Source organism: Podarcis vaucheri (genome assembly GCF_965113315.1).
Source record: "Podarcis vaucheri genome assembly, chromosome: 8".
Lineage (NCBI taxonomy): Eukaryota > Metazoa > Chordata > Lepidosauria > Squamata > Lacertidae > Podarcis > Podarcis vaucheri.
In genome coordinates, this window is record NC_138766.1 from 2,636,984 (window position 1) to 2,660,707 (window position 23,724).

General features: G+C 43.6%; 1 protein-coding gene across 2 annotated transcripts in view; it reads left to right on the forward strand.

The window, feature by feature from the left end:
* ADCY2 (adenylate cyclase 2) overlaps positions 1 to 23,724 on the forward strand; it is a gene marked incomplete at its 5' end in the record, with an annotated part of 125,498 nt that overhangs the window by 65,865 nt on the left and 35,909 nt on the right. For both annotated transcript variants that reach the window (XM_082234240.1, XM_082234241.1), the window contains 10 exons: positions 16 to 143; positions 2,128 to 2,286; positions 3,762 to 3,894; positions 5,184 to 5,360; positions 6,116 to 6,159; positions 9,489 to 9,569; positions 12,139 to 12,208; positions 14,189 to 14,286; positions 16,197 to 16,281; positions 22,551 to 22,688. In XM_082234240.1, coding sequence (XP_082090366.1) covers positions 16 to 143; positions 2,128 to 2,286; positions 3,762 to 3,894; positions 5,184 to 5,360; positions 6,116 to 6,159; positions 9,489 to 9,569; positions 12,139 to 12,208; positions 14,189 to 14,286; positions 16,197 to 16,281; positions 22,551 to 22,688 — 1,113 coding nt within the window. The remainder of the gene's footprint in view (positions 1 to 15; positions 144 to 2,127; positions 2,287 to 3,761; positions 3,895 to 5,183; positions 5,361 to 6,115; positions 6,160 to 9,488; positions 9,570 to 12,138; positions 12,209 to 14,188; positions 14,287 to 16,196; positions 16,282 to 22,550; positions 22,689 to 23,724) is intronic.

A 23,724-nucleotide genomic window follows, 5' to 3' on the forward strand; every position in this document is an offset into this window, starting at 1 on the left:
CTTTCCCCCTCTCAGGAAAATGAATGCATGAGAATTAAAATTTTGGGAGATTGCTACTACTGTGTGTCCGGCCTCCCTATATCTCTCCAAAACCATGCCAAGAACTGTGTGAAAATGGGACTGGACATGTGTGAAGCCATAAAGTAGGTAGAGGCGGTTTGTAACTTGTCCTTGTCCTTACCTTGAACCTTCCCAGTAATCCTCACATGGTTGCCTTAAATCTGAAGCTTTTGCTCTGGTTTGTGCTTCAGTATGTTTAACATTTTCAGCTCCATATCAAATGAGATGATGATGTTTCTCTCCATAGCTACAACAGTGAGGGATGGTATGGATTTGGGGGTATACCACATGAAACAGCATTGCAGCGCAGTAAGATAATACACAGAAGAGGTAAAAGGCAATCTTTCCCTCACGATGTAGTGCCCACTAGAGATGGCAAAGAATTCTGTTCAGTTTGCATTTAAAGACTTTCCCAAACAATGCAAGAAATGAAGTACAGCCATCCTTGGGAATTTGTACTTCTCCGAATTTTGCAACCCAGTTGTCCAGCTAGGTAATGTGTGCAATAATGCATGTAGATAAAGCATCCATAAAATGTCCATACTGGTGAACATAACATACAAAAAGCATCATTTTAGAGGGAAATGCTTTGCAAATGTGTATGTTAGGCGAAATTAACACTAAAATGCTGGGGTGTTTGCAGGAGGACTTTTTTTAAAAAAGCAAATTGATGTGGAAATGTGGAGAACTAAACTTTTGATTGCAAAAGCGAGAAACTGATTTGCCCATTTTTTTGTGTCCACTCCCTGCCCGTTATGGATCTAGATCAGTGATGGCCAAACTTGGCCCTCCAGCTGTTTTAGGACTACAATTTCCATCATCCCTGACCACTGGTCCTGTTAGCTAGGGATGATGGGAGTTGTAGTCCCAAAATATCTGGAGGGCCAAGTTTGGCCATCACTGATCTATATTATCTGACCATGTTGGAAGATCTAGATCTGCTAAGACCTTTTTAATGACAGCAATCGACTTTCCCAGATTTTCCGAAGATATTCTAAAAGTGGGCTAACTGCCCCCATCTTGGAGCAGAGGCTGGCTGATGTGCAAATTACAGGGCCCAATGTTGGAGTGTATACAATAATTTTGAGCAGCCACAAATTTGTCTAGCATCATCAATGTAAATAGTGCTTTATGGCAGAAGTAGCCAAGGTGGTGGTCTCTAGATGTTGAGAACTACAGTTCCCACCATCCTTGACCATTGGCTGAGGGCTGAGTAACTGGAGGGCACCATGTCGTCTAGGTCTAGTTTACAGAGTAACACAAAACAAGGCCCTGATCCAATAAGCTTAGAATCTGAATTTTGATGGTGGAGAAGACCATGGACAATAGCAAGGGGAATAGGATGATGACTTGCAGCAGGAACAAGAAACCTTATATACCATAGCCTCCTAAATCACATCCTAACCACAGCTACCAGCAGTGAAGGAGAATCAGGGATTGCTTACTGACAACTAAAGCCCCTTTTCATGAGTTGACCAATGACTCTGGGTCCACAGCTCTACTGTGTTGTCACTCTTTGGCCTGAACCCAAAGACTTGGGCGCCAGCACTCAAAGGCTGGAGGATGGCTCCACCTGCTCCTCGGACCATTCCAGGGGTTCCTTGTCAGGTATTAACGCAAAGGGCCCCTCAAAGAGGATCTTCAACACTGTATTTAGCTCGCCTTGACTGCTCCTCAAGGTCCTTTGCCTGTGGGGTGTTTGGTTTGTCCTCCCAAGGACTCAGCATCTGATTCCAGATCAGGCTAGGTATGACAACTGCCAGTTCGTCTCAAAAAATAAAAGGCAAGTTTCAATTTTATTTAGAAACAGTTCTTTGTAAATAATACTTGTGAGCTTGAATTGAATTTGTGGCCATTTTTTTTAGCTTGTTTACTTTTATATTGATGTTAACATGGCTGTGCTTTAACCAGCAAATATCTTAGTTATAAAAGTATAAATACCACTTTTTAATTAAGACATGAACAGTAGCATATGAAAAAGTCATTGTGTGGTAATGGTAGCACCGTGCGCTTTTTTCAGAGTCCAGAAAATAACAGCTGCAATTGATAATAATTTCTCATCAATAGGAAGGTCAGAGATGCAACTGGAGTTGATATTAATATGCGAGTAGGAGTGCACTCTGGGAATGTCCTTTGTGGCGTGATTGGACTGCAGAAATGGCAGTATGATGTATGGTCACATGATGTTACACTAGCCAATCACATGGAAGCCGGAGGAGTTCCTGGGTAAGACTAGTCTCTATTTAAGATGGGTGTGGATACATTTCCCCAAATAAATTGGTGCCCACACGGTCACCCAAAACGCCTCTGTGCAGTTAAGAGGGCCCTGTAGTCCTCAGCCAAGGGGATGGCCTTGCCTCGCCCACTGGAATGTTCTAGATTTAAATAGGCCTGATTACCTCTTTTAAACATTGGATGTGATCCCACCAAAGTTAAGTCCTTTTAAGCCATGTGTTTAACTCTGCAATTGAAAGTAGTAGGCCTGCAGGTGTGGCTAGATTGTGCCCACTCCCCTATTAAAATTCATGCATTTTACCCTGTTTATTTGCTCTGATCCTGAGCAAACAGAGATTTTTCCCTTTTACTGAAATGCAATAGTCTTGGAAGGCACACAATACTGTTCAACTGCTGAGCATATAGGTTTGGCTCCCATAAGTTGATGAGAAAGCAGACCCCCCAAATAGAAGCTGCTCTGATCTATCTTGAGAAGAGAAACATTTAAGTGGATAGGGAACAGCTCCATGCCTTTCAAATGTATTACCGTAGTTGAATGGAGAAGCCACTTGCCTTGGGGCTTCTTGTGCTCCTTGGATCCTTTTCACCCACAAGGGATAACTTGATTGGAACAAATGAGAATGTTAAAGACTGGCTCTTTTTCTGGATACAGATAGGTAGCCGTGTTGGTCTGCCATAGTCAAAATAAAAAAATTCCTTCCAGTAGCACCTTAAAGACCAACTAAGTTAGTTCTTGGTATGAGCTTTCGTGTGCATGCACACTTCTTCAGATACACTGAAACAGAAGTTGCCAGATCCTTCTATATAGTGAGAAGGTGGGGAGGGGTATTACTCAGAAGGGTGGTGGGAATAGGAGATTGGCAGACAGCTGAGATGAGACTGTTGACGACTCTTAACGACTGTAATAGGTCTTACAGGAAAAGGCAAGGGGTGAAAAGGTGAGAAATGGCTTAGTTATGTATAATGGGATAAGAATCTTTTTCTGGAGTGCAATTGAAAGATGGGCCCAGTTCTCACTGAGGTGGCCATCTGGAATCAGGGTTTTACTGCTCTGTTCTACAGGTTCAAGTGACTGAATCCACTCCACATAAAAAGTCTAGAGAAGGATGGTGGGAGAGGTTCTAATGTAGTCCTTGGACGTGCTCGTATTCTGTGTACAGATGTATTTCTCTATTTTTGAATGCAGGAATCGTGAGCTCCTGCTGAAGTTTGAAACAATACAGACAAGTTTAGGCTGATTACGTCAGCGTGAATGAGGGCAGAGTTTGCATTTGTTTTTGTGCACAGCAATCCAGTTTCGTTGCCTGCAAATATATATATATTCATTTACAATGTGTTGTTTAGTTCACAAGTATTTCATTTTGTATAGCTGTTGGGAATATTTCCCAATAGTAAAAAAAAAAAAAAAGCAGTGTGACATTCTTAATGTTGTATAATGGTCATTTTAAAATAAACCATAATTTCAGCCGTGTTCACATTACTTCAGTCACCTTGGCCCACTTGAATGGAGCTTACCAAGTGGAGGATGGGGATGGAGACGCAAGGGACCCGTATCTCAAGGAGCATAAGGTGAAAACCTACTTCATTATCAACCCCAAGGTTAGTAATGTTTCATTTGTTTTCTCCACATTGTATTTGAAACTGATATAAGCAGACAAGAGCCATGATTTTGCTTCTGTGGCTTCTAGGGTTTACATTGGGCTCGTTCAGACATGAAAATGAGTTTAGGCAATCATAGTTAAGTACAACCGCAGTTTAGGGTTTGGGGCTAATCTGTGCCTGATCTAAAAGTGGAAGCTTTTGCTTTCTTCTTCTGGCACAGCCATAAGATGGGGTCGGGGGGGGGGGGAGAAAAGTGCACCAGGCTTGCCTTCACAGCTCTGCTTCACAGCTGTGTGATCTGGGCCATGTCCAGACCTGGCTTGCCCAGTGGGGCAGAGCCACAGCGGCCGCCTCTTGGTAGGTATGTCATGCCTGCTTCCCAGAAGAGGGAGGGTCGAGATGACTGGGAGGAGGGGTGACCCATCTGAGGTGAAACCCCCCCCCAAAGCCTTGCTTACCAGGGTTGTTTTGCTGCAGCGGCTTCCGACGAGATATAGCGAGATCTTGCAGAAATTTTGTGCGATCTTGCTGGAAGCCATCACTTCAGGGGACGGGGGATGTGCATGGTGGGGGGGACACACCACCCACTGGATTTCACCTCCTAAGGTGGCTGCTTCAGTCTGCCTGGTGGGCAGGCCGGCGTAGACAGGGAGACAGGTACAGCACAGGTGCAGTGGTGCGAGCCCTGCAGTGGCTCACCTCCTCCCGGCAGCAGCAGTGGCATCCCTGCTGAGAAGCTGCTCTTGTGGCTCCATCCCATCAGGTGAACCACTTCTGGATTGTGCTTTGTCACGACAATAAGAAATGCAACACTGAGCATTTACTTACCTACCGTATTTTTTGCTCTTTAACACGGACCCGACCATAACACGCACATAGTTTTTAGAGGAGGAAAATCCGTAGGCATGCCACCTGTAGGCATTCCCTCCATAACACGCACAGACATTTCCCCTTACTTTTTAGGAGGAAAAAAGTGAGTGTTATGGTGCAAAAAATACGGTAGATCTTTATGTTAGGTGGCTGTGTGGTATTGTCGTCTTCCTGAGGATCTTGGTTTGTTTGATTTTAAGGAACAAGTCCCTTGCCCTTATTTATCTGTCCACAACACTAGCTATAATCTCAAAAGTCAGGAGGCGGCTAAATAAGATTTTCAGTAGTTTGTGTTTTATTGCTCTCCGCGGCTTCACCCCATGATGAGCAAAACTAGAATGAATTGGGCAAAATAATAGAAATTGTGCAAGCTTTATGCTATCTGTACCTCTTGGGTTTATTTATTCCCTAACCAGGAAGAAAAACGAAGTCCGCAGCATCATTTCCGACCCCGGAATACTCTAGATGGAGCTAAAATGAGAGCATCTGTTCGTATGACCCGGTACTTGGAGTCATGGGGAGCAGCCAAGCCATTTGCTCACTTGCACCATCGGGACAGCATGATTACAGAAAACGGCAAGATCAGCACTATGGTATGAGTTTTCTGCATCGTTATATATCAGCGCTAGCACAGTGGAGGAGAGGGAAAACCATGCCCTTCCCTCCTCTCCAGATTTCTCTCCTTCCCCCACCCCCAGACAACAATTCAGTTCTCAGATTTGAGACTGGCAACCAGCCCTGAACCCGAGCCCTTTAAGAAAGGGGTGCAGCGTAGGAAAGGGGAGATAAGGGAAATGGACAAACTCCACCAGCCTCCATAGAGTGCTACAAGACTCTGAAGCCCTGGAATCTCCTAATTCCAGGGTGGGACACTTCTGAAGACCAGCTGGGAAAATAAACTAGGGACTGGTGTTGCTTTCATGGCTGTCAGGCGGACTTCCTGCAAGTGTCTGACTGAGAAAGAGGATACTGATCAGCCTGTCTTCTGCTCTGTCAGAGCTTGGCCTGTATTAATATGATCCTGAAATCATTAGTCTCTCATGCTTAATTCAGCTGGGTGTGTTGCCGTCGTTTGGCTTGCACCACTCAGGCTATACACATTGACCAGGGAGTAAGTCATATTCAGCTCAGTAGGACTTTGCTTATGAGTTGACATGCAAGGAATTGCACTGATGCAATCCTGGCCCATTAAAATTAATAAGGATTTTATCATATACTTCACTGGGATTTTTGAGCTGGAGAAAATGTTCTCTGACACAACATTTGCTTTACAATACAACCTTATATACTGAGAATCAAGAATTTTTTTTATAATACTATGTGGACATTTTCTCTCAATTTCTCTTAGGACATGCCTATGGGTCAGTATAATTTCCAGCGTTGTAGAGAAAGGTATGTGTTGATTTTTCAGACATTGATTCTATGAGAAAAATGCATTGCAGTGGTACCTTGGGTTAAGTACTTAATTCGTTCTGGAGGTCCGTTCTTAACCTGAAACTGTTCTTAACCTGAAGCACCACTTTAGCTAATGGGGCCTCGCTGCCGCTGCACATTTTCTGTTCTCATCCTGAAGCAAAGTTCTCAACCCGAGGTACTATTTCTGGGTTAGCGGAGTCTGTAACCTGAAGCATATGTAACCTGAAGCGTATGTAACCTGAGGTACCACTGTACTCTCTTTAACCAGCAATTCTAATCTATATAAGCATTCACTTTGTTAGCTAGGGTCATTTTGAACAGCAGTTAGGATTAAGCTGAAATAATATAATTCCGCTACAATTTGACTCAGGCAAGCTGATGCTACAGCACATTTGCTCTTTTGTATTGGCCTGGATTTGTTGAAGTACTTACAGTATTGGAGGGTGACTTAAGCATTTTGTTGCTGCTGCAGTCCTGATTAGAACTGGACCCCCACCCCCCACCCCCACCCCTGCAAACGCTGGCTATTCACAATGGGAGGGGAGTTCACAATAAAAGCTTTCCTTCCATTATGAATAACAAGCGTGGAAGGAAGTCTAGTTTGGGGACCTTGGTGAGGACAAAGCCCCCCTTTCCTATTCAGTGGTCTTGATCTGCCCCACCATTGAGGGGAAACTCCACTATACAATGTCAAGTCATATGACAGATGCCATGTCTAATTCAGCCCTGAGACTTGAAATCAGCCAACTGCTTAGTAATTGTAAGAATGCCTTTTGTGGGCTGGGATAGTCTGGCCACAGGACTTCATGCCCTAGTAACCTCACAGTTAGATTTCTGTAATGTGCTCTACATAGAGCAACCTTTGAAGGTGGTCTGGGAACTTCAGCTAGTGCAGAATGCAAGAGTTCTGTTGGATGTTACCTGGTAAAGGGACCCCTGACCATTAGGTCCAGTTGTGGATGACTTTGAGGTTGCGGCGCTCATCTCGCTCTATTGGCCGAGGGAGCCGGTGTACAGCTTCCGGGTCATGTGGCCAGCATGACTAAGCTGCTTCTGGTGAACCAGAGCAGCGCATGGAAACGCCGTTTACCTTCCCGCCCGAGCGGTACCAATTGATCAACTTGCACTTTAACGTGCTTTTGAACTGCTAGGTTGGCAGGAACAGGGACCGAGCAACGGGAGCTCACCCCGTCACGGGGTTCAAACCACCGACCTTCTGATTGGCAAGTCCTAGGCTCTGTGGCTTAACCCACAGCGCCACCCGCGTCCCTGTTACCTGGTACACCCACATAAAACCAACCACATGGGATCTGTTCTGACATCCTATGTGCTACTTCTCATGATGTCATTATATAAAGCCATAACTGACTTGGGACCCATTTGCTTGAGGACATGTCCCTCCCAATGCCAGCCAGCCTTTCTTGTGGCCTGATGGGTGGCAACGCAGGAGAAGGCTTTCTCTGCAGTGATGTCCCAACTGTGAAATTCCTTTCTCCTGGAGTCATGGATGGCCGTTATGTTATTGGGTTTCCAGTTCCAGGCTTAGCCAGGCATTTGGAGATACATGATGGTTCAAAGTCTTACTGTGGTTGTTGATTGCTCAAACTCTTATGGTCTGACTCAGTGTAGGGCAGCTTCCAATTGTTAATATCTTATTTAACTTGTTAATTTTTTATTGGACATGGTAATTGTTTAAAATATTATTTGTGGGTCCCTCCAGGCATCGTTTATTGTCCATTCCTGAAGATCTGTGCTCATTTATGTATAATCTTACTTTCAATAATGTTTGCACCTGCAAAAGTTTTGGGGCAGACATTTTGCTCTGTTTCCAATCATTTCATGTCCCTTAGCTTCCTGCTGAAATTCTGCAGCTCTTCATACCACAAGGGCTCTGGGGGGTGGGCTGGTACCACTTTTGTCACACTATACTGCTTTTCCAGATGGCAATAATGTGGCTTTAGGGAACAACTAATAAAACTGAGTTATATATGGTGCTCCACTATAAATCCAACCACTAATGTACTATTATTGTACCAATGCAGAATACACTTGCAAAAAAATTCAGTCTGGTAGGACCCCATATACCACCTTGAAATCTGGAATGGATGAAGAGCAGTCCAAGCTCAATAAATAGATAACAATGTTTGTGACCTACTGTGATAGCTCATGTATGCTCTTCGCAATAAGCACCTCTGCTCATTCAGAGATATTTACAGTTCTTTATTTTACATATGTACAGGCAGCACATTACAATCATGCACCTGAATCCTCCAGTTCAGATTCTGGGAGTGGCTTTTGCCGGCTTCTCCTCCAACAGAAAAGGCGAGGAAGTTTCCTGTGACGCCTCTCGCCCCTCCTCTTTAACTCTCTCCTCTCCTGGGCAGACGGAAAAGGCACCGCCTCACCATCAGTACCAGAACTTCCTGTGCGTGCTGGGGCTCTGCTCTTCTGCATCTAAGGGCCTTTCCGCCTCCTGGCTCTCTCCCCCTTCCCCATCCGCCCCTTCCTGCCCACCTCCCTCTGAATGTTCCTCCTCCTCCTCCCGGCATTCTCTGGCAGTCCCATGACACCTACCTGCCAGGTGACTCTTTTGTAGTTTCAGGCAAGACAGAAAAGCAGAAGAGTTACTCTCTTAGTGAGCTACCTACCACATGTAGCTGTGAACTATGTTCATCTTGGTGGGTGCTCTGAGTTGGGTCAGAAAGGAAGGCTCTCCTCTTAGGGCTTTTAGGCTACCTTGGGCTTGTGAAAGGAAGAATATGCCCATGGAGGCATATAGTCAGAGACTTCAGGTGGTGCAGATAAACTTGGTTCATTCATTCAGAGGCTTCATCATGAAGAGTGAAGAGATAAAATAAGCCATTTCTTGCAAACTTCTAAATGTTACGATACCACAGAATCACATAAGGTAACTGGTCAAGTTTATAGGTAACAAAATGTGTAACTTTACCAGTCCCCTTGAGGGCAACTATATCAGACCCAGTTATTCTAAGAGAATTCCTAAATTCTAGTTTCCTGCAGTTTTGGGACGACCTGAAGTCAAACTGTTGGTTATGTTGTTCTAAAGTCATCTCAGCAACAAGTCAACTTCATGTTGCAAAACGAATGGCTGATGTTAAATGCAGGTCCAAATATGGCAAGTTGTGTAGACTCTGTTTTATATACTGCTGCAGGAAAACAGGAATACAAAGAGCTGGCTTCCTTTTTGTTCTCTGTTCTCTTTGTTCTCTCTAATCGTTGCCATGCCTTATTCGGGTATTTTCCCCAAGGCTACTAACTCCTATTTGCCCTTTTGTCCTCCACAGAACAAAATCTCAGAAGAAGAAGTTTGAAGAAGAACTGAATGAAAGGATGATTCGAGCAATTGATGGAATAAACGCTCAAAAGTATGTTTGCACCCAAGGTTGCCCTGATACTGATACCACCAGTAGCGCTCTGTGCAGTGGTGTAGGTGAGGCACTGCTGCTCTCCTGGCTTCCGAAAACAGCATGTCACTGGGGCTAACCAATGTGGGGAGGGGCAAGGCACCAAGACCTTGGCACTGTGCAAGCACACAGAAACACAGAAGGGATAACAAGGGCCATCTAGTCCAACCCCCTGCAATGCCGGTAACTTGCCCAATGTGACCCTGAGAAGATTTGTCTCATGTTCTGCCAACATAATGGCAAGAGTGCCTCATTGGCTATGCCACTCCACACAGAGCTCTCTTCACCCTGTCCTTCCCCCACCCCTCTCTCTGGTAAGTCCAGTGATTCACTGTGTTTGGAAGTCAGGAGTTCAAAGGACCAAAACACTCCATTGCTGAATTTCCTATAGATGAGGAATAAGTGTTTTAGTTACCTGGGGTGTCTGGTTTATTGGAAGCAAATGAGAACTGAGCAAAGACTATGCTAAATGACTCAGAGACCTATTTAGAACACCATATGAGGTGAGGCTCTTTGGTCCTCTTCATTGTTGGGGAATGTGCTATAGGTTGTTGTTGTGGTGGTGGTGGTGGTTTTTACTTTATTAAAAGAATTTCATTTATTGAAAACAAAGTGATGAAAGAAAAAGAATAAGAGAGAGAGAAAATTATCAAAAATGCAAGAAAAATCGTTCCAACTTGGACCAGTTAATATTCTGATATTTTACCAAAGGTATCTATTGTTTGGCTCAACATAGGAATGTTAGTATGAGGCTTCAAAATACACAAAAGAATATCATCTGCAGATAAAACCAATTTATATTCAACTGAATTGTGAACTGCCCTGTAATAGCACAAGCCGGGGGTGGGGTTTCTAAGGTGAATGTAGACGCTCTTGCCCAATTCTTCGGGACAGTGGAAAAGTAGCAGACTTTTGCCATTCACTTTAACTCTAGATGTAGGCGAGTCATACAATATTTTAATCCATTTTATAAAACACAAAGGAAAACGAAATTTAGTTAGAGCTACCTCTGTACGCAGGTGGCGCTGTGGTCTAAACATGCTGTGGCTTGCCGATCAGAAGGTTGGCGGTTTGAATCCCCGCGATGGGGTGAGCTCCTGTTGCTCGGTCCCTGCTCCTGCCAACCTAGCAGTTCGAAAGCATGCCAGTGTTTCCATGTGCTGCTCTAGTTCGCCAGAAGCGGCTTAGTCAAGCTGTCTGCGGACAAACGCCAGCTCCCTTGGCCAGTAAAGTGAGATGAGCGCTGCAACCCCAGAGTCGTCCGCAACTGGACCTAACAGTCAGGAGTTCCTTTACCTTTACCTTTACCTTTGTTTATAAATTTTGTCAAAGCCTTTTTAGCATCTAGTCATAAAATTAGAAAATGGTCTTTATTTTTCTTTAAATCTACCAAATTCATCACTTCTCTAATATTATCTGCTGCTTGTCTTGTTTTAGAAAACTGGTCTGGTCATTCTTAATAACAGATACTATCACTTGCTGGATTCTGTTTGCTAAGGTTGCTGATACATATGCAAACATTTTTTATTTATGTGTATTGTTTTGCATGCTTAAGCCTCAGCTACTTAAACTGAATTTAAGTGTGAAATTTGATCTGCAGTTGTTCCTCTTGCCTTCTGGTTCAGTGGACTGCCCAGAGCATGTGTAGCAGAGCTCCAGAATCCTCACTGGCTGTTTATAATTTGGGGACATAATTCAAGGTCTGGGTTTAACCTATAATTGCTTAAATGAGTTGAATGTCAAGAAGCTGCTCTCTCAAATATTCTTTTGGGACTAGATCAACTAAGAGCACCAACACATGATCATATAGTGTTGTTTACTCAGAAGGTTTGAAATCAGAAGGTCTCATTGCCAGTATGGACCGTGGCTATTTGACGCGCCAGTGCCAGAGAAAGAGAAAAAACTTAAACATGTAGCAGAGATTCCCAAAAATAGACCAGAGGCAATTGCACTTCATCCAGAAGAGCTTTACTTGCTACTGAAGGCAAATAAACATAATGGTCACAGACCAGTACATTCAGGATTGGTACAGTCCATAAAAATCCAGTTGCAGCACTTACAAAACTTATAAACCTATAGCAAGACTAAACCTTAACACTAGGCATACTATGCACAGAATACCACACCAAAAGGAAGAGAGATAGAAAGTAAAACCCAGGCTCCTTCTGGTCTATATTTATAGTCAGCATGACCTTAATTAGAAGAGATAAGAGAACCAGTTCAAACCAGCTTCCCAGAAGGTATAACCCAAACAATCATGAAGCTTCTTTCATACAGAGAAGCTTCCAGAACCTTCTTGAATTAATCAGAATAGGAAAGATCTCTACACATCACATCAATACTTTCTGCACTAAGAAACGCAAACTCCCTATATTAAAAATTGAAATTGGTTGTATTCCCTCACAGGGCTATAGTTTCTTTTCTCAGGCTTCCCTGTGCCTCTTACTTAAACTTTTCAGAAAAGTATAATAAGCAAATAATTATCCAGCTTTATGTATAATATTCTGTATGTTCTTTCTTCCTCTTCTAGGCAGTGGCTTAAGTCTGAGGATATTCAAAGGATATCATTGCTCTTCTATAACAAAGCACTGGAAAAAGAAGTAAGTAACACTTAGCATAGAAGGGACGCGGGTGGCGCTGTGGGTTAAACCACTGAGCCTAGGACTTGCCGATTGGAAGGTCGGCGGTTTGAATCCCTGGGACGGGGTGAGCTCCCGTTGCTCGGTCCCTGCTCCTGCCAACCTAGCAGTTTGAAAGCACGTCAAAGTGCAAGTAGATAAATAGGTACTGCTCCGGCGGGAAGGTAAACGGCGTTTCCGTGCGCTGCTTTGGTTTCGCCAGAAGCGGCTTAGTCATGCTGGCCACATGACCCGGAAGCTGTACGCCGGCTCCCTCAGCCAATAAAACAAGATGAGCGCCGCAACCCCAGAGTCAGCCACGACTTGACCTAATGGTCAGGGGTCCCTTTACCTTTACCTTTAACACTTAGCATACAATATCAGGGTTCTGTGTTCATTTTGTAAAAGCAAGTCATGGCACTAGTTGTTTCTAGTTACATGGGAGTCCTCTTACCTGAATGTGTGGCCCTGTTGGTGTCTAAGTTGAGGTAGAACGGTTTTTCTCACCGGTTCTTCTATTTAATCTCCTTCCTGACATGGAGCAAAATTGGATTCCTTCTGGAAATGTAAATGATATGCCTGTTCTCCAGATTGCAGCCTTTCGGCTCTTCCTGCAAAGCACTGTAAATTTCATAGAAGTGGCATCTGACTGACCAGAGAACTTGAACTTTGTTGGTTTTGAGTTCTTCCACTGCTGTGTATTATATATGCTTGTCCACCAGGCCTAACAAATCAGAGCATTTGGTCCAAACGAGAGAGTCGTCCTTCCTTTCTCTTTTTGCTCTGAATGTTTTCAGTGCTAACACACAGTGGTTATCTCCTGCTCCGTCTTCAACATTTCTGGTTCAATTATGTCAGCTTATTCTAAGGCTAGAAGTGGGCTGCTTGGGGATTTCTGGGCCAAGTTGGTTTTGCCCATATTCCATTGCAGGGAGAAAGGGAAACATTCCATGATAAACATGTTATCCCCGTAGGCCTTGCTACAATCAACTGGGAAGCGCTCCACTAAAACGCAGCATAAGGGAGCATCAGGTGCAGTTCGATAGGACTTGCGCAAGAGAACTTATTGGTGGTTTGTTTCCTATAATTATAGCTAAAGGACCCTTGACCATTAGGTCCAGTCGTGGCCGACTCTGGGGTTGCGGCGCTCATCTCGCTTTATTGGCTGAGGGAGCCGGCGTACAGCTTCCCGGTCATGTGGCCAGCATGACTAAGCCGTTTCTGGCGAACCAGAGCAGCGCATGGAAACACCATTTACCTTGCCACCGGAGCGGTACCTATTTATCTACTTGCACTTTGATGTGCTTTCGAACTGCTAGGTTGGCAGGAGCAGGGACCGAGCAACGGGAGCTCACCCCGTAGCGGGGATTCGAACCTCCAACCTTCTGATCGCCAAGCCCTAGGCTCTGTGGTTTAACCCACAGCGCCACCCACGTCCCTATAATTATAGTTACGTACCCCAAATAGTCACAGTTTTTGAGCCCCTTGTTTATGTAAAACATTTTTTAAATAAATGGTCAAGAGAGGCACAACTGTTAGTGGCAGTGCCTCCTCTTGCTGTTTTCTTTCTGGAAAACCATTGAAGAGGTACAATATAACAATATAAAATCTGTGATGGATCAGTCCAAGAGTCCATCTAGTTTCCTGCCCCCTGACCAAAGAGATGCTTCCAGGAAGTCCATCAGCTGGGCATGAAAGCAAGACCCATTTCCCATAATTGGTCCCTCTGCCACGGCAGAGGTGCATCACCGTGGCACATGGAGGGTCTCTTTAGCTCCTATAGCTAAGAGCAGCTGATGAACCTGCTCCCCGTGATTTTTTCCAGTTCTTTTCTTTAAAGTCTTTGAGTTAATCGTCAGCTCAGGAAGAATAAGCCTCTGTTCTAGTAACTGAGTTAATTTTACCAACTGTTTAAAAATTATATTAGGGTTTTTTTGTAATCTCTTTCTAATTTTGTTTTAGTATAGAGCAACAACGCTTCCTGCGTTCAAGTACTATGTGACCTGTGCTTGTCTTATATTCTTCTGCATTTTTCTTGTGCAGATCCTAGTACTACCCAAGTAAGTAAGAAATTTGCACAGCTCTTTGTTTATCTCCATTCATGTTGTTGTCACCCTTTTCATAGAATCATAGAATCATAGAGTTGGAAGAGACCACAAGGGCCATCGAGTCCAACCCCAGGTCTGGGAAGGTTGTGCCATTAATCCCAAATGCAATAAGGGGCTGGCTGATTAAATAAATAAATAAATCCTGGCATGTAATTCTGGCTGGTTTTACCCTCCTACATCTTTCTGACCCATCAGTGCCCATTAGAACAGAGCTACAGAGCTGGCCTTCCAACACTGGTATTGCTGCAGCATATCTGGATGGGACTGGGATAGGACACTGTGTTGTGACACACAGACAAATGACTGGTTTCTGGGAAAGAGCCTCTGGGTGGGAGCAGTTCAAGTCATACAAAACTGCTCAAAAGCCTTGTGCAATTCAAACCGCTGTTGAATTTTATGCATTTATAAATAGGAAACTTTCAGAATATTGGGATGGGAGCAGTAGAACAGTATGTACAGCACACTTGAATTTCCAAAAAAACAAACCACTTGTACTATCGATTGTCAGGAAGCAATTGACAAAAAAGAAAGAAAGAAAGAAAGAAAGAAAGAAAGAAAGAAAGAAAGAAGTTCAGAAAACCCACTCGTGTTTATAAGGGCTTTCTTTCTCCTGCACCTGGTAAAAGAAAAGGGAGGGCTGCCATGGATTTTTATATTCAAAAGATGTTTTAACAATGAAGCTCTTATGCAGTCCAAGCCTCTGCACTGACTGAAATCTGTTGAAACATGAATGTACAAACAAAAAAAAAAAGAACACCCAGCCCCACAGAGTGAAAGATACTGAAATTATCAAACTCAAGTCGAAGCTCTTGAAGATAAAAATTAGCTCCCTGCAGGAATCTGTCAATGAACATCTTTCCCATACATATATTGAAATCTTAAAAACAGGGATAGACAGAAGGTGCCATTGGTTAATGACAGACTAGTTTGTAGTAGCCTACTTAATACCTCCTTGTTTCTGGGATGCTGGACTGCTTAGCTAGCTCCAGTTTTGGGAGTTCCTGGGCAATACACTAGCATTGGCCCCTCAGATCTTTTTTGTTCCTACTCATGTAAAAAAGAAAACGACAGCAACCTTGAGAAGGTACATTGCGTTTCTCCAAACCCAGTACATAAGCACATCTAGTCTTAAAGCATGTTTGTTTTGGCAAAAGGGCTTCCAGGAAAGATTGCTGCCACATGGAATGAGAGGTGTTGCCTGGAAGGAGTAAACGTCCTTGCTGCTTCCATGTTGGATAGATCATAGTCCATGTCAAAATCCACATGGGTACTCTAATAGGAAAGTTTGCAGGAGGGGTTAGTGGTGGGCCTACAGCATTCTGACTCCCATCTGGGGCCAAATGGAGATCGATGGTAGATATAATTTTTAGCTTGCTTTTCTGGGCAAATGCCCATGCAAATCAGCTTGCAATCAAAAACAAAGAAAGATGAAAAGAGCAGGAATATAAAAGTTGGTGTTATTCAGCAAGCCACTTCTTAGTTCCTCAACAAGTGCAAATATTCATTTAGATTACTTATACCTAAAACTAATCTAACCTACAATTATTAAAAGATCCATTCCTTAGTATTCACTCTTGTTTTGAAAATTTAAAACATACCAGAATGTACCATTGGGATTTCAATACAACCAAAGTAGACCAATCAAGACTGAATTCATTCTGCCTATTCTTTAAGATACAATAATATATGATGCATTTTCTTTTTTCCTTTTAAGCAATTTTCAAAGGAGGCAGACCCACATGGCTGTTGCAGTCACATTAAGTGACTGCAAACGTGCTTGAACAATCCATCAACCAGAATTCCTTCTGTGTCTTTTATTTGTACATTGGTTTCTCTAACAGGCCTTTCTCCCTGTCTTGTAGAAAGTCTGCCCTTGGGATCTCCTTTGGAGCTGCCTTCCTTGTGCTCTCCTTCATTCTTTTTATCTGTTTTGCTGGACAGCTTTTGGTAGGTATTAAGAGAATGCCCTAGCAACACAATTCGTTCTGCATAAGCAATGAGGCCTTAACGCCCATACAATACAGCCAAGGTTACTTTCCCTTCCTGTTAGTTTTCTGGGTGAGAAATAAACCTTTTGAGAACTTCCTTTCTTGGAGTTAATTTGCTTAACACTTTTCTCAATGATGTGAAATGCTGAAGCTTTTTCATATAGGCAGTGCTATGTACTGACCTTTACTGGAGATGAAAAACTGAGAGACTTGCATTGTAGCTTGTCTGACCTGTCATAGCCAATGACCTTTGCTGACAAGCATGAATAATTTTTAATTAAGTCCCCCCCCCCAAAAAAAGTGTAACCAATCAAGAATTTAAAGTAATATACAACATCCTGAGATAAAAGGTTCTAAACCCCGCACATCTCATGTCACAAGTGGCTCTTGAAATTGAACAGTTTACTGTGTGGGATGGAGGGGGTGCTGTTTCAGGACCAAACTGCACAGTTTTGCTCTGGAGTGCAGGTTTCTACCCCCACGCAAATGGACAGCACCGGGCCTCCAGTTCAGTTTGGGATTATAGCATGGAAGGGTAAGGGGACTTGTTTACAGGGCAAGTTGCAAGTAGGAGGCCCCTAATACAGCTTGAGTCTTCACTCACGACAGTAAGGGCCCGTCCACACAGCTGTTTGTCCTGTGATTTCTAGCCTTTTGTATCTATCCATTATCACGGGTCCAGTAGGGTTTTTTCTTGTCCCATTGCCTTTCCTAGGAAAACGCGCTGTTTCCTGCTGAATCAGGACAAACATTAGTCTACAGAAAACTGGAAGAAATATTTGTCCCTCTTCTAATCCTAAAATAGATCTTGAAGGGGAATAAGCACGCTTTCCTGGGAGCTGTGTTTGGGGCAATCTGCTCTTCCCTCCTTTCCTTCTTTTCCCCCCATCACCTACAGGATAATTTCTCTGGTTGCAGTGCACTTCCAGTTTTCTCTGAGTGCTTAATTTTTTATTACTCTTCCCTGTTTAGCGCTGATAAAAACTGTGGTCAAATGATACATGTGCAAAATGTGTGTTCCTGCTCGTTTTCTTTGATTTGTTGTGATGATTCCAATCACAGCTTTATTTTCTGTCTTTAAAAATAAGTGTTAATTAATAGGTATTGGAAGGGTCGCAGCTCCTTTTGCATATGTCAAATGATGGTTTGATTCTCTGGTTTTCTGATTCTCTGACTCTCTGCCACGGGTGGGGGGAGCTGAAGGTGAAGACAACACGAAAAGCAGACTATTGGTTATATGAAGAATGAAGGGGAAAACACTGGGTTTTGGGGGTCTTTCCCAAGTAAAATCCAAGGCAAAAATCGCAAGTGGGAACACCCAGCCCTGGACCAAATTGAAAATGGCACGAAGAGTTCTGGATTTAAGGGGAAACATGGCTGGGCCCTAAGCGTGCGTAGAAATTGTACTCAAGGCCAGAACTACACAGTTAAGGCCACATATAGTTATGCACTGAGAAAAAGAAGTCTAAAGTCTCTATGGGAACACAGAACTTGTTCTACCGGATCCTGACCCCAGGAGTTCCATTGCAGCACAACCACCACCACTGGTAACTCGGCTTATCAAAACTTTGGGTCAGTGTTCTCAGGACAATGAATCAAAATGAAGAAACTACTTTAAGGAGATCCAGGCTCTGAGTGATGTTCTTTGTTACTTATCCCAGCAAGAGGGAAATGAGATTGTCCTGCAGTTGCAGGGAATCCAGCTAACACTGACCAGATATAGGTATCACCGGGTGCTGACTACATTGCAGTAACATACTTTGTCTCCTGTTTTCCCCAAATGTTTCAGAAGAAGAGAGCAGCTGAAGAAGCCTGCATCTCAGCTAGGAAGAAGAACTTGACGGGGGGTTTAGTAGGGATTTGAGACTTTGGGCTTTGGACAACTAGGGCAACGTCCCTCATTGTTAGTGGCATTATATCCTAGCCTGCTCTCAAGCACTTTTACTTGCACTTTTGTGCATCTGTTTGGAGCTTGAAGCTGGCAAGTCAGTGCACCTACTTGCAAATGCAAATGGATGGATTTGTCCCTTGTGGAGTGCACTTGCACCACAAGTTGGTAAAGAGTACCCAGGAACAAATGAGAAAGAGAAAAGACAAAATCAGATCAAATGAAGCCATGATGGAGGTGCTGCAGCGGAGGCTGCTCTCAAACTGCGCTAGACAAAAAGTGCCTTAAGACAAAAGTTGTGCTCAGAATGAAAGGATGGCTTTTGATTGTTTTCTTTCTCTGAAGAGGTAATTACATTACTGCAAAGGTGCTTTGTGTTCCTCCCTCTAAGGAACATACACATTTCCTTCCTGTACAGTCATCATCATATTATTACAAAAAGGAGATATTTTAAGGGAGGCCTGGCATTTTTTATATTAATTCCAGTCTCCTTTGCAGCTGCCTGTCTTTTGCTTTCAGTAATACTGTTTATCTGTTTTGCTGAATAGCTCAGTAGGTGCTGGGAGCATGTTGCTTTTCTTAGAACCTCAATTCCAGTAATGAGGCCGTGATATCTCAACATTATTGAAGACCACCTTATAAAGAAAAGTTCCTTCAGCATAATATCCTTCTTTGTAGCTTGGGTAAGGAAACAGATCGCTGAGGACTTTCTTCCCTGGAGTTAATTCACTTTTACTTACCAACCTGTGGTGATTTCTAGAGTTCACATCACTCACTGTTGTCAAGACTGCAAGCAATTTATTTCTCGCCCACTGTGTTTTCTGTTAAATGAAACTGTCTTACTAGCTGGACAGTTTTTCCAAAGCGACTTGGTTTTTGATGTATAAGAGGAAAAAGGCAAAAAGGGTATGTGACCTGATGTGTCCCTGATTGTTACTTAGCAGATGGATGCCAAATATCTCTTGAGCTTGAAATGTACAGATAGTTTTCAGGTCAGAGCTGTTCCTACTCCAAGTAATGCCAAATAAAAGAACAGGAGGAACCTGGAAAAAATAAAGCATTCATTCTAGTGAAAGGCACAAAGATCATCCCCCCTTTCTTAATGCAGTACCTTTATTGAATGGTGCAGCTCTCTTCAAACATAAACTTTTTTGGTTAAAAGTAACTTTTATCAATGCTGATAAAAGGTTCCATGAAAGTGGTTAGGTAAGTGGTGTTAGTGTAATAAAACTGGTATGTAGACATTTAGGGTATGTTGTTAAAGCAGCCATGCTACCGAAGGCAGAGATTTATTTCATACGCTTTTCAGTGTCTTAACAATGTGGAGCATTGTTGGGTGGAATATCAAACATTTTCAGGGATGCACCCTTGAAATAGTTCAGTGTAAGGTGTGGCAGACATCCTGAGCCAGACATCCTGGAGAGCCAGACATCCTGGAGAGTGAAGCCAAATGGGCCTTAGAGAGCACTGCAAATAATAAGGCCAGTGGAAGTGATGGTATTCCAGCTGAACTATTTAAAATTTTAAAAGATGATGCTGTTAAGGTGCCACACTCAATATGCCAGCAAGTTTGGAAAACTCAGCAGTGGCCAGAGGACTGGAGAAGATCAGTGTACACCCCAATTCCCCAATTCCAAAGAAGGGCAGTGCCAAAGAATGCTCAAACTACAGTGGTGCCTCACAAGACGAAAAGAATCCGTTCTGTGATTCTCTTCGTCTAGCGGTTTTTTCGTCTTGCGAAGCAAGCCCATTGACGGATTAGTACTTTTAGCGACTTATCGGCTTATCGGATCAGCTGATAAGCGGCTTAGCGGCTTAGAAAAAGGGGGGAAAGGAAAAAAACCCCACAGGAACTCGCAAGACATTTTTGTCTTGCGAAGCAAGCCCATAGGAGATTCGTTTTGCGAAGCACCTCCAAAATGGAAAACTCTTTTGTCTAGCGAGTTTTCCGTCTTGCGAGGCATTCGTCTTGCGGGGCACCACAGAACCACACAATTGCACTCATTTCACACGCTAGCAAGGTTATGCTTAAAATTCTACAAGGCAGGCTCAAGCAGTATGTGGACCGAGAACTCCCAGCAGTGCAAGCTGGATTTAGAAGAGGCAGAGGAGCCAGAGACCAAATTGCAAACATGCGCTGGATTATGGAGAAAGCTAGAGAGTTCCAGAAAGACATCTACTTCTGCTACATTGACTATGCAAAAGCCTTTGACTGTGTCGACCACAGCAAACTATGGCAAGTTCTTACAGAAATGGGAGTGCCTGATCACCTCATCTGTCTCCTGAGAAATCTCTACTTGGGACAAGAAGCTACAGTTAGAACTGGATATGGAACAACTGATTGGTTCAAAATTGGGAAAGGAGTACGACAAGGCTGTATATTGTCTCCCTGCTTATTTAACTTATATGCAGAATTCATCATGCGAAAGGCTGGGCTGGATGAATCCCAAGCCGGAATTAAGATTGCCGGAAGAAATATCAACAGCCTCAGATATGCAGATGACACAACCTTGATGGCAGAAAGTGAGGAGGAATTAAAGAACCTTTTATTGAGGGTGAAAGAGGAGAGTGCAAAATATGGTCTGAAGCTCAACATCAAAAAAATGAAGATCATGGCCACTGGTCCCATCACCTCCTGGCAAATAGAAGGGGAAGAAATGGAGGCAGTAAGAGATTTTACTTTCTTGGGCTCCATGATCACTGCAGATGGTGACAGCACCCATGAAATTAAAAGAGGTCTGCTTCTTGGGAGAAAAGCAATGGCAAACCTAGACAGCATCTTAAAAAGTAGAGACATCACCTTGCCAACAAAGGTCTGTATAGTTAAAGCTATGGTTTTCCCAGTAGTGATGTATGGAAGTGAGAGCTGGACCATAAAGAAGGCTGATCGCCGAAGAATTGATGCTTTTGAATTATGGTGCTGGAGGAGACTCTTGAGAGTCCCATGGACTGCAAGAAGATCAAACGTATCCATTCTTAAGGAAATCAGCCCTGAGTGCTCACTGGAAGGACAGATCCTGAAGCTGAGGCTCCAAGAGTTTGGCCACCTCCTGAGAAGAGAGGACTCCCTGGATAAGACCCTGGTGTTGGGAAAGATGGAGGGCACAAGGAGAAGGGGACGACAGAGAATGAGATGGTTGGATGGTGTTCTTGAAGCTACCAGCATGAGTCTGACCAAACTGCGGGAGGCAGTGGAAGACAGAAGTGCCTGGCGTGCTCTGGTCCAGGGGGTCATGAAGAGTCGGACACGACTAAACGACTAAACAACAACAAGGTGTGGCAGAAGGACCCAGACAAAACTTGTGGTGCTACTCATGTGCCCTGTGACAAACGGAAGAAAATGTGGAAGAAGCCGAAGTTACCTTTAGTTCGTTGCTTTTTAAATAAAAGTTAAAGGGATGGAGAGAAATGTCCCCCATGGGAATTTTGCAATGTGTGTTCATGGCAAGTAATCTAAGCAGAAACTGAGAGAGAATAAAATGAAGTAGGTTATGGATAAATGGCTGATGCTCCTTCTGGGCTGATCATGTCATAATAATTGTAGTTTATTTTAGCAGTTTTTTAATTTAATTGTAGCTGAGTTTTACTTGTGTGAAAGTGGAAAGCAGTTATGGTAACTTCAGTTTTAAATGTTTTTATAGAATCCGTTCACATGTATCTGAAATAAAAGTGCTCAAGACTGAGATGTTGATAGTGGGGACTTTTGTAGTACTGAAAGCTTTTAGGGTTTAATTTTTTTATGATGTCATACTCTTCCCAGAGAGGTCTCCCTGGTTAGATTTATTGTAGTCCTTACAAGGCAAATGAAATAACTTTTCATGCTGCTTGGCTTTAGGGCTCTGTGAGTCGAATGGTTTTTAATACTGCGTTTATCATTCTGCTATTAATGTTTAGTATTGCTAATGGGTTTTTAACGTGTCTGGATCCTTTCTTTAATATACTGCAAATTTTAAAATTATGCTACACTTGCTAGCTACTCTGGAGTCTCTGCATTTGCCAAAAAATGAAATAAAAACTGTCTGATCCCCTGATCCTACATAAGACTCAGTTGATCAGTGACCTTTGCGCTTAATTCCCATTTTATCTACTGTTGTGGTTAGCCAGTCATTTCCTACCTTACAGCTCCAATATGGAAATAGTTGCAATTCAGTGCACATTTTAATCCACTCAAGAACAATTCATCAATGTGTCTGAGCAATGCTTGAGAGCCTCTCCTCATCTGCTCTCTGCGCATCGCCTGCATGTTCTTGCCGTTTAAAATTGTGAGAATTCTTGTTTGAAGCGAACGTGGAAGAAACAGATTATTCATAGAGATGCATTTTCCTGTATTCCGTGTACAGCAGTGCAACAAGAAAGTCTCGGTCTCACTGATGTGGATTCTGAAGTCCTCCGGAGTCATCGCAAACCACCCCTGGCCACGTATCCTGCTCACTTTGATAACAACAGCTATAATATTAACAATGGCTGTATTCAATATGGTAAGTTGAACGGGATTTTGTTTCCATTGCTATTTTTCTATTTTTCTGGCGTGTTTCTGTGATGCTTGTTACATGCAGCAGTTTCACTCGGGTTTGGGGTTGACTCAACCTGCCCCCAAAGTTGCACACTCTGGTTAGCCTTGCCCCTGGTGTCCACACATACGGTGATGACATCTGCAAGGAAAGAGCTGTACATGCAGAGTCCTCTCTGTGCAGATGTTTGCAGTGGGGCCAGGGCTTACCAAAGAGTCCGGTGCTGGGGCTGGCTTGTTGACAGAGCTCCACTTGTGGATTGATGCAACTTTGAGGTCAGATCACCTGAATAGAGCTAATATAAATAAAGAAATGGGGCAAAGCCAGTGTCTGAGGAAACAAAGGAGTTGAAGAAAGGAGGTGCTGAGGAAGAAATAGGCCTAGAGAAAAATCTTAAAGGTCCGACTCTGGGGTTGCGCGCTCATCTCACTTAAGAGGCCAGGAGCCAGCGCTGTCCGAAGACACTTCCGGGTCACGTGGCCAGCATGACGAAGCTGCTCTGGCGAGCCAGCACCAGTGCAGCGCACGGAAACGCCGTTACCTTCCCGCTATAAAGTGGTACCTATTTATCTACTTGCACTTGGGGGTGCTTTCGAACTGCTAGGTGGGCAGCAGCTGGGACCGAAAGACGGGAGCTCACCCCACCGCGGGGATTCGAACCGCCGACCATGTGATCAGCAAGTCCTAGGCACTGAGGTTTTACCCACAGCGCCACCCGCGTCCCTGCGGGTGAAATAGGCCTAGAGAAAAATCTTACAAGGGTCTATACACCATTGGCAAGAAGGAACTAGACCAGCAAGGGAGATTTGAGAACTGTGGACCATAGCCTGGGTGGCAAAGTGGGTATATGGTTGCTAGGTCAATGATCTTGACCTCAACTAGTCTGCTGTACCTTTGACAATTTCCAGAGGGGTACCGTGTCACTCTCGTTGCATAATAACCAACAAGAGTTCTGCGGCACCTTAAAGACTATAAATTTATGATGGTATCAGCTTTTATGGAC